Source organism: Scylla paramamosain, chromosome 4, assembly GCF_035594125.1.
Source record: "Scylla paramamosain isolate STU-SP2022 chromosome 4, ASM3559412v1, whole genome shotgun sequence".
Lineage (NCBI taxonomy): Eukaryota > Metazoa > Arthropoda > Malacostraca > Decapoda > Portunidae > Scylla > Scylla paramamosain.
In genome coordinates, this window is record NC_087154.1 from 23,688,409 (window position 1) to 23,699,526 (window position 11,118).

General features: G+C 53.5%; 1 protein-coding gene across 5 annotated transcripts in view; it reads left to right on the forward strand.

Moving 5' to 3' along the window:
• LOC135099885 (ETS-like protein pointed) overlaps positions 1–11,118 on the forward strand; it is a 117,438-nt gene that overhangs the window by 47,815 nt on the left and 58,505 nt on the right. Inside the window, exon 1 of one of the 5 annotated variants that reach the window (XM_064002512.1) lies at positions 1,668–2,105. The exons of 1 other annotated variant lie outside the window; for it this stretch is intronic. In XM_064002512.1, coding sequence (XP_063858582.1) covers positions 2,027–2,105 — 79 coding nt within the window. In that variant the 5' untranslated portion in view covers positions 1,668–2,026. Of the gene's footprint in view, positions 1–1,667; positions 2,106–11,118 lie in introns of those variants that run through there. 3 more of the 5 variants (XM_064002515.1, XM_064002513.1, XM_064002516.1) reach the window with 3 other exon arrangements.

An 11,118-nucleotide genomic window follows, 5' to 3' on the forward strand; every position in this document is an offset into this window, starting at 1 on the left:
AAGAAGAAACCAGAAGGAGGAGGAGGAGGAGGAGGAGGAGGAGGAGGGGAAGGAGGTGGAGGTGGAGGAGGAGGAGGAGGAGGGAGACGGTTCCAGGGTTCACAGTCCAGGGTTCAGGGTCCAGAATCCAGGTTCCAGGGTAAAGGGTGTTGCGGTTCCCTTCTGGACATGGACCATAACCACAGTGTCACGCTTTTGTTTGTAAGGTGAATAATTAGCGTGTAGCGTGTGGAGGCGAGAGGAGTGAAGAGTGGGAGTGGAAGTCCGGCTTGCTTTGTCTTTTCTTACGGAGACAGACAGACAGACAGACAAACACAAGAACGGAAGGATAGACAGACAGACAAAGTTGTTGAGGGGTTAATCAATTTAATGGCGCCGCAACAGTGGGCCCATATGATACCTTATAAAAGAGAGAGAGAGAGGAGAGGAGAGAGAGAGAGAGAGAGAGTAGAGAGAGAGAGGAGAGAGAGAGAGAGAGAGAGAGATGAGAGAGAGAGAGAGACTGAATGAATGAATGAATTTACGGATGGGAGTTGACACGGTATATTGTGGTTTTCGGTTTGAGTTGCAGTAAAAACGGTGAGTCTGAGAGGGAAAGGAAGGTGAGGGGAGGGAAGGAGGCACTGAGGAAAAAGGAGTCAATTAATTTCACGAGACCTTGGGAAGTCCGCATCGCATCCTAAAAGCAGTGTCTCCTGTGATCGTGTTTGCCTTGTATTGTTACCTTGTTATTACTGGCCTTTTACGTCACTAGTTCATTATTAGTATTAGTCCAAGTATTAGTATTTCCACAATGGCCCGTAAATCTCGAAGAATGGTAATAACAGAGTGCTTAGTTTACAATCTCTTCGCCTTGAAAGCAACGGACTGGTAATGAGATTCGTGTTCATGTCATTATTATGTGAAAAATAATCACTTCTGGGGGACGAGTGCTTGAAAATACCTGGTGCAGATGTGTTGCTGTCAAAGGTTCGTTCCTGCATGCGTGCGTGTTGTGGGCGTGAGGGAGAGCGGGGGGCTGGGAGCTGAAGTGAGGGAAGGTGGGGGAGCGGGGAGGGGGGGCGGTTGGGGGGGAAGGGACGAGGGCATGGAGGTGTTGGGGGAGGGGGCACCGTCTTCCCACTCTCTGCAACAGTTGTGGGTGGCGCCGTGCCCTATGCCACCCCCGTCCGCCCCCGACACAGGAGTTTCCAGCGTCCCTTCGGCGCCTTCCACTCCCGTCTCGAAGGCCCAGGACGTTGTTATCGCGCTCCAGCGTCGCCCTGCGGAGCCTTACGTCCTGCAGGTTGCTGCTTATAACGCAGGAAAGTCGGCGGGGCGGAGATCGAGCGGTAACGAGATCATACAATTGAGTTCTGGGGCCGAGTTGCCAGACGTCCACGGCGACTTCAACTCCCCCGGCAGGTCAACGTGTGTGCCAACCTCGAGGCGGTTCTTTCATTTTCAGTCTGCTTTTTTGAGGCACTTCGTTAACATTTTTGGGATTGCCTTTTGCCTTCATGTGTTCCTTATGGATTTCTGTGAATGATAATAATGTAACTTTGTAGAAGTCAGTGCGCAAAGGCCATGTTTTGCGAGTTGGCGAAGACTCTCTGTGAAGCGAGACGTTGGTAACAGTTGGTGGGGTCAGCTGTGGAGGCTCGACGGTGTCCCGCGGTTAGTCTATCCTGGGATACGGTCGGTAGTGGACGTACACACCCGGGACACATTATCATGGGTCATGCTTTTCCAAGGACCTAGTATGGTGCCCAGTGAAGAAATCGATCCCATTGACGTGTATATTGGCCCTCTTGGTGACTACTGCTGGTGCGACGGTAAACACGCCCAGTGGAGCCGATAGTAGCGTGCTCAAGGAAGGAGAGTGAACCGTGTCACGCAAACTTGCTGTAGTATAGAAATAGCGACGCCGTGAACAGAAACTGAGCGACTTCAACGCAACGCAGGTGCTACGGCGGGAGGTGCTGTGTTACACCCATCTAGTCAAGACCAACCATTTACCGTAGATTAATATTTATTTATTGCTATTATGTACGTGGATTTCCTACCCCCGCCAAATAAAATGGGAATAAAGTCACTCAAAACGCTTACAAAGCCGACTAAGTCAGGTAAGGAGTGTTGCTGTTGTTGTTGTTGTGATAATGATACTGATAGTGTGGAGTTACAAAGTGTGGTGTGCCAGGCCTTTCAACATGCCCTGGCCTTCCCTGCACCTCACCACCAGTGGCTGGGACATTCAGGTCCTCAGCACGTGGCCATCATTGTTAACTATGAAAACCATCATGTGCTTTTCGTAATGGCCCAGCGGGAACACTGCAGTGTGTGTGTGTGTGTGTGTGTGTGTGTGTGTGTTCCTCGTTGCGAACTCGATGTTTGTGTTAGCGCCTTGAGCCTGATTTAGCCTCCTGCTGCATCCGCTAGTTCCTAACTTTGTTGAGGGAAGTGACGTTTCCTCCCGGGCCTCGGCCACAAAAGGTGTAGGACGTTCCTATAGTTGTCATCATCATCTTGCTTGCCAGTGTTGTAGTGCGCAGTAGCGGCTTCATCGAGCTACACCTCGGTATAGGTGCCCGTCCCTCCCCTCCTCCTCCCTCGGGACGCTACCTGTAACCTCTGCCCCCTCCCCCCACTTCCGGCCGCTCCTCCCCTCTCCTCCACCTCCTCCCTCTGCCTCCCTTGTCGCCAGTTCTGCTCCCTCCCTTACCCGCAAGTCGTCTTAGCTCCCGCCCCTTGGGGAGTATCACCAGCTTGGGGTGAAGGTGCGGCTCTGCTGAAGGCAGCAGGCGATGGGCAGCACAGGACGTGGGTAAAGTAGAGAAAACAGCGAAAAAATAGTACTTCCGGCGAGCAGTCCCCTCCCGGCCAGCGCCAGCCCGCTGCGCCAGGCTCCGCCCACCGGCCCTCCCGCCCGGCGTTCCCAGGGGGAGGAGCTACAGCCCACACTTTTTCTCGCACCGAGGATGTGCTCCTAACTCAATTTTTCTCTGCCAAGTTGTATTCAATATCCTTTATTTTCTCCCTCCTCCAGAGGGCTTGTCTTGTGCTACTGCTTGACTCGGCCCTGCCGGCCCCTCAAGGCTGTGGACGGAGGCTGCCTCGGCACACATGGCGTGACATCAACATTTTATCATCATTTATTATGGACAGAGCTGTATGTGTGGGAAAACGACCTCAGGTGGGGATGAGCTCAGCACATTAAGTGATGTTAGTCTGCCATCCTTTATTTCTGTGGCAGAGAGTCCTTCCGGTGGCGGGGCCCGGGAGGTCATGTTTCAGCCTCCCTCACCCCTCCTGCTCTCTCCTCTCTTCCTCTCTTCCTCCCCTCATCTGCCGGGGCCTTCCTTACACTGGTACTCGTTCCCGTGTTATCTGGTTATCTTGTAGTATTTCTCAATCTTAATGTGACGATGCCGCCTCCTGGTGATGAGGAAGCGATCATGGCATCTGGGGGTGTTGCCCTCCGTCATTCTGCGGGGCTTACGAACGTCCTGGGAACCCCTATGCTAGATTGTGATGTACAGACGACCCTCAGGATCCCGACGGAGGACGGGGAGTGTGTGATTTACCGTATATCTGGCACCAGCGGTTTGTAATGGGTGTCATCCCGGGGTCTGGCGGCGAGGGAGGGGCCAAGCGTGCGGCCCCGACAACACCGCCCTGTCGCACCGAGCGAAACGGCAGAGGGCCTGTAGGAAAGGCACCAAGACTGTCTTATCGCCAAGAAAATGTTGTTTTTTCCCGTAAGGAGGATAGGAGCCTGACTGCATTATTGCATGTAGGTTTTGACGTTCAGCCGAAGTGTCTCGTATCGTGGCGTCGCCCCCGCCCTCCGCCCGCCACTGCTCGGGCCTCGCCTCGGGGACTGAACCCATAAATCACGCCGCCTCGTCATTATGTCCGCGAGCTCAGATATCCTCTGGTAGGCTCTGGAGTTTAAGGATATATATGTGTTTTCTCCCTCCATTTGTCAGTTCCCGTATCCTACCGTTCCCACAGAACCCTCTCCCTGCCTCTTGCCCGCACTCCACTCCTTGCTATGTTTCCTTCCTTTTCTTGATCTTCCCTCCCTCCTCTTTCCTCTCTTCCTCCTCGCTTCCCTCTACACTTCTCCTTTGGGACTCGACATAGTGGACCTGAATTGTGTGGTCGAGTTTTAAGTCTCCCTTTTTCGCGAGTAAACTTCCAGCCGAGTTAGAAACATTTTAACTTTTCTTTGTGTCGCCGCCTTTATGTGTGCTCAGTCGATGCTCCTCCCGGGATGATTTGGCCATTGTGTGCCTCCATTCTTCGGTCTCTCCGGCGGCTTTTCTTCCCTCGGGTTCCGATGGGCTCCTGAGGGCTAATTTTTCCTTCCTCGTTCCTTATGCTGTTTTAATGTAAGTAGATCGGGTGTGTTTGTTTGTTGTGCAGCCTGTGGATGCGGCGTCTCGAGGGCTTCACGGCCACGCTTCCGGTGGCGAAGTGGGTGGGTAAAGGGGGAGGCGTTGTGGGTTGAGGGAAGGGGATCAGTTCAGGTCACTCGTGTTGAAGCAGAACCCCCGACGCTGGCTGGTTAATTCCTCTTTAATGTTGGACGAGGGTTCGGGTTGGGTTACGGTGTTGACTTAAGACGGAAACTCGGACAAAATAGGGACTGACGGAGCAGCCCTGGCAAGGACTTTCGCTGTGCCTGCTTTTCATTACCTATAAGAAAGGTTGAAAGTCCTTGGCGTCTGGTTAGGTCTCGAGTTTTTGGCGGACGACTCTTGGTGCCATCATGGGCCGTACTTTCTCTGGCTGGGCGAGGTGTCCGGGCTGGCGGCGCTACGTGTTGCTCTGCCCACGTCAGGTTAGTTTTCACGTCGATTTCACAAAGCCGTTCTTTGGTGGCAGCGGAAGCGAGTGTGGCCTTGTATATTTATTAGACACTCAAATTTTATTTGAGTGTTTATTTTGTTATTGTAGGAAATACTGCACCGCCCCCCGCAGCGTTCAAGAGATTTCCGCGAAGCTCATATTGGCATCTCCTGTTACAAATGAACAAACACTTAATCTGCCTGCAGCTGTACGTACACTCTCACTTGAAGTGACACCACCAGTCTTATTTCATGCTTCAGATACAGCTGCATCGTACTTTTAGTCTAGAAAGCATTAATTTTTTTTTTTTTATCCCCTTCAGCATCTCATCTTGTCTTTCATACAGCTGCATGGCCTCTATTCGACCACAGCTGCGCCTCTCGACCCTCGTGGCCACAGCCTTCCTTCACCAGCCGGCCATAGCAGAGCCAGAGCCTTGTGGTTCCCTTGACAGGCCGCGCTGACCCTCGGCTCCCTTGGCCACAACTGCGCATCATCTGCTCGGTCGAACCTGAGCCCCCTTCCTCCCCCCATTCTCCTCGCTCAATTTGAACCTCCATGAGGGCTGACAACCGTGAATGGCTCCCAGTTAATAAATCGCTTATATGACTCTCGGGACGAACTGATCCTAATGTGTGTCGCCTCGTCACTATTGACATTTAGTTTATGGAGGAACCTGTTGCCTCCGTGTCTGTGCTGGGAAGTGGGGCAGCAGGTCGGCCGTGCGTAGCGCTGTTGGGGGCGTCAGCGGGGGGTTGACTAGCCAGAACGGAGCTCTCTCACATTCCCGCACTACAAAGCTTCTGTGTTGGCCGCTACATGATGGAATGAGGTGAGAGGAAGTGACGTAAAAAAATCCCTATAAAGCCAAGGGACAGAACAGACCTCATTTGCCGCCTTCCCGACCCCCGCGCCCCCTGACAATGGCTTGGCTAAGTGAAGAGTCTCTCTCTCACTCGGACTGCGGGAGGAACTCTGCTTCCTGTCGGAGTGTTAAAAAAAAAAAAAATATTGATAGTTTCTCGCGTCAAGCTGGGAGGAGCGTGAAGGGTCATGCTTGAAGCCTCAGCCTGAACTGCAAACAAAAGAAAGTACATGGTTGGCGATGTGATGGATGCCAAGAGGAAGGAACCAAAAAACTGAGGTGAGGCCAACTGTGCCCGACGGCGTTTCTTGTTGCCAGCGCTGCCACCACCGCTACCGCCACCACAACAGTACTGTTACATCATCATCACAGCGCCACCACCGCACCAACACCACTCTTGCCACACAACGCATCGTAAAAGAAAAAAAAAATGGCACCTAACAGCCAATACGTCTCCAGTAAATCAATGAAGAAAGTAATTACAGAAAGCCATTCTCATGTGAAGAGTGATGAGGGCGACACGAAGAGTGTTGGTGTGGGGAGCCTCTGCATGCAGGGATGGGGAGTGGTGGGGAGAGCAAGGGGAATAGTTGAAGTGGGGATCGCTGCCACCAAGCCACCCACCACCCCCACTACCCCCCTGTACCCCGCGGCCACTCGTACGCAAGGAGGCAAAGTTCCTGTGACCCGCGAAGAGCTCCCTCAACGTGGGAGCTCCGGCGTGTGGGGAGGCGTCCGCGCCCTGCTAACGGTAGGACTGGAGTGTGAGCAGCGCGGCGAGAGTGTGGGAGGAACCGGAGCACTTCGTCAGGAGGCAGGTGTGGAAGTCCTATACCTGTCCCTGGACTTCCGGTGGTGTGGTGGGAGGCGGCGGCTGGGTGGCTGATGGATCGCGCCTTCGGGGTATAAAACAGTCCTTTCTCACTGGCGCTTCACCTCCCTCTTCGCTCTCCCCTGCTCCCACAACCATTTGCTTCACCTCTTCCCTGCTCCCCTACCCCTACTCTTGCTGCCCTCCCTCTCTCCCTCGCTCCCCTCCTGCTTCCTTCCCCCCACCTTCAGCCTCCCATGCCCTCTGACCCACAGTGACCCAACTCTTTCCCTGGCACACCGAGACCCCCTCCATGTGTGTGTGTGTGTGTGTGTGTGTGTGTGTCTCGTACCCACAGGCGCTTCATACACCCTATACACACTTTTCATCATCCTTATATCTTCCAGTTATTAGTTTGTACACACTCTCTCTCTCTCTCTCTCTCTCTCTCTCTCTCTCATCTCTCTTCCTCTCTCTCCTCTCTCGTCCTCTCTCTCTCTCTCTCATCTCCCTCTCTCTCTCTCTCTCTCTCTCTCTCTCTCTCTCTCTCTCTCTCTCTCTCTCTCAATCGATCTATCCGGTAGTCTGTCTCTGTTTTGCTTTTGTTTGTCTGTCCTTCACTTTCATCTTTTTGTCTCCATGACTGTCTGTTTGTCTGCGTGTGGTCTGCCCTTACCTGTCTGCCTGCCAGCTTGTCTTTGTTTATGTGTATTTTTGGATGTTTGTTTTGTCTGTCTGTCTGTCTGTCTGTCTGTCTGTCTGTCTATCTGTCTGTCTGTGCCTGTCTGTCTTCGTCTGCTCCCTTTCCCCTCCTCCTCACTCTCTCTCTCTCTCTCTCTCTCTCCTTCTCTCTCTCTCTCTCTCTCTCTCGTCTCTCTCTCTCTCTCTCTCTCTCTCTCTCTACTCTCTCTCTCTCTCTCTCTCATTACATAGGAGTAACGTGTACTTTTTATTAACAACACACACACACACACACACACACACACACACACACACACACACACACACACACTATGGATCGGGGACAACCTTACAAACGCTTTATCGCCTTTTATTGACCCAAGACTCGTGACCTAGACGGACGGGGAGTTTCGACAGTGAGGAGTCACGTTAAGCAACCACTGACCCCCATCCCTCCATCATTCACTCCCTCACTTCCAGCCTCCACTCCCTCCGTGCCTGCCCACTCCCTTGCCCTCCCCTCGGGCCGGCAGCAGCTCGAGGGGAAGCAGTCATTAGGCTCCTCTGCTGACGGGCAACATTCACCACCTCTCTTCGTGGTTACCGTGACCAGAAAGAAAACCGTGAAATAAAAATGGCAAGGCGTGTAAACCTCATCATGCGAGATGCAGACAGCCCTAAAAGACTCGAGACACGGCGTGAGAAGCACTGGCGGCGGGGCGGCGGCGGCGGCGGCGGCGGTGGTCTCTTTATGTAAACAGGCATTTAAACTCCATCATCACACACAGCGCGGATCCTGCCTCGATCAGTGAATGGTGTAATTATTCCCACTGTTGACCCACGCAGAGCCAAGGCGTGATCGAAATAATCAGAAGCGAAAAAAGGTAATGCGGCCGGCGGCGGCGGCAGCGGGCCACGGGAGAGACACGTCCCCACAAATACTTTCTGAGGCGGCGGCGGCGGTCACCTGGAGGCCGTCGCGCCTGCCCTGCCCCTTGGCACATCACCACACTGCAGTACGGTCGGTTTTCTGAAGTGTGATGTATATCATAAGCCCTTACAAAGCACAAGCATTTCTGTCAACCAGCGGAGCATTTCATGTATTGAAGGAAGGGTTGGCGCGCGACGTTAACACACCACGCCGCCTGTGTGGCGCACCACAGCGGGATGCTCGCCTTGATGAAATTCCAGCGAGTGGTCGTGATACAGGTGATCTGTTTCCCTTCACACGGCCGTCTGGTCCACGGCGAGAGAAGGAACACGCCCGCAGTCACGCGCCTGGTGGGGGTGAGGGTGGCGCTCTGGTCAACATACCACAATGGAAGGTAGAGCGAGGTGTGAGGCTGGAGGCGGCGCCCTGGGTCGTCCTCTCATGAGGTCACGTCTGGTCAACACTATCAGAGGCGGCACCTGACGGGGGGTAAGGGTCGCATGCATCATTACTCCCGGGCCATGCTCGGTGCCGTCAACACTCCCTCTTTGCCTCTCTCCCCGCACTGTCGGTAATGTTTGAGTAACTGTGGCGTCAGACGCTAAATGCGAGGTGTACATGACGTGAGCTCTCAAAGGATCACTAGGCATTGTGAACAGTTAATCGCCTCCCCTTTTTTCTATGGAAGAGAGAGAGAGAGGAGAGAGAGAGAGAGCGAGAGAGAGAGAGAGAGAGAGAGAGAGAGGAGAGAGAGAGAGAGAGGAGAGAGAGAGAGAGAGAGAGAGAGGAAGAGGAGAGAGAGAAGAGAGAGAGAGAAAGAGAGAGGAGGGTATCAGTATTGAGGCCATGGCAGAGTTTGTTGTTGGCTCCGTTAGAAAACAAATACAGAGGTAGTGAAGAGTTGTGACGTCTTCACCTTGTCGGGCTGAACGGTAATTCTTCTTCGTCACTCATATGGTTTTGTTAATTCACTGTGCAGGGAGAAAGTGTAGAGAGGGCTGGTGGAGCAAGAGGGAGAGAGAGGAGAGAGAGAGAGAGAGAAGAGAGAGAGAGAGAGAGAGAGAGAGAGAGAGAGAGAGAGAGAGAGAGAGAGAGAGAGAGAGAGAGGCAGGGAGTAGGGAGGGAGGCACACACTCTGGCCTCACTAACCTGCATCCGGTGGCCCCTCTCCTCCCTGCTACACTCCCCTCCAGCCCTACCAGGCACTCCTCCTCTTCCCCCATTACACTCTCCACTTCCCATAGTCTCCCCTCTCCCCATTACATTCCCCCTTTCCATCACATTGTCCCTCCCCTCACCACACTCCCCTCTTCCATCTCATCTCTCCTCTCCTCCGCCACAGTCGCCCTTCAATGCAAGGTTTTCATATTTCCTGCACCACACACTCTTCTCCTGCACCAATAGTTTTTTTTTTTTTCTCTCTCTCTATACAACGTTAATCGTCCAGAAGGTCATCCTTCCTGTCACTCTCTATGTCAGTCCTGTCTCCTTGTCATGTGCTGCATCTCTGTCATCTTGTTTCTGTCAGCCTCTCCTTTACCTTGTTCTGTCAGCTTTGGTCAGCTTGTTCTGTCAGCCTTTGCGTAAACTTATTCCTGTCAGCCTGTCTGCCACTTCTTCATGTCATCCTGTGCAGCCTGTCCATTACCTTGTCATGTTCTTTGTTGTTCTGGCATTGTCAATGTCTCCGTCACCTCGTCCCGCGCATCCTCTTTGCCGTCACACTCTCAGGCTGACCTTCCGTCCTCCACAACTCTACTCCTTCACTCCCGCGTCGTTCCTCATTCCCTTCATTCCATCACCGCTTCATCATTTGCAACATTATCTTGCAACTATTTAGATTCAGCAAAATTGTCATCGTGAGTATACTTAGTTTCTGTATTAATAAGAAACAAGCAGTGGGTGCCTCAACTTATAAATAAGCTCCAAGCGGAAGACACTCTAGATCATGGAATCCTGGTGTGGAGGCCTAGCCCTCTGAGCCGCCTTGTCAGGGTTGAGCCCAGCAACGCTGGCCGTAGAGAGGCGGTTCTCTCAGTCCGTTATTAGCGGCGGAGCGACCGTGAGCTGCAGGCGATTAACGATGAAGTCGCCTCTGGCCTCACCGGAAAGTGAATTCGCCCCAGGCTGCCCCACGGGTCTCCTGCTCCCGGCTGCCGCTCGGAGTCGAGGTTCCACCACTCCAGCCAGCCGGGGCTCCCGCCTTCCGGGGCCGCTGGCAACGGGACACGAGGGGCCCAGGGATCCACGAGGTGGTGGTGCATCACACTTACAACGCAGGGATGGCAGGAACCGTGAACCCCTGACAGCAACCCCACCACGTCTCTCTCTCTCTCTCTCTCTCTCTCTCTCTCTCTCTCTCTCTCTCTCTCTCTCTCTCTCTCTCTCTCTCTCTCTCTCTCTCTCTCTCTCTCTCTCTCTCTCTCTCTCTCTCTCTCTCTCTCTCTCTCTCTCTCTCTCTCTCTCTCTCTCTCTCTCTCTCTCTCTCTCTCTCGCTCAGTTTTTTTTTTTTCCAGGGACCAACCAGTTACTTGTTTCCGGCGAGCTGACTGGTTTGGCCGGGGGGTTGGGAAGGACCAGTGTGGGGGGGGGCATCGTGTCGTGCTCGCTGTACACAAACACGAGGCCAAGGATCTACGGCAGGGGGTGAGCTGTAGCGGCGCCAGAGCAGTGGAAACACCGCGGGTCCTTTATTGCTCTGTTATAAAACAAGTCCCTCGCGCCCTTACTTAACTCGAAAAAAACAATAACTTTTTCCTTGCCCCTACATCCTCCCGGTGAGATGTTTTTGGTTTAATATACTGTGTGTAGGGGAAGGTAGACTTGGGGAGAAGGGTGCAGATCCCAGTTGTCAGGGGGCGAGGCGGGGAGGAGCGTCACGGGTCTGTTGATGCGAGCGTTGCGTAACTCAGGTGTCCCATAGGATCCTCTGGGACGCTTCTTAAGGGCGGGGCTTCGCTGGGAGGGTGAGCGGCGGCAGGGGCGAGGAAGACTGAC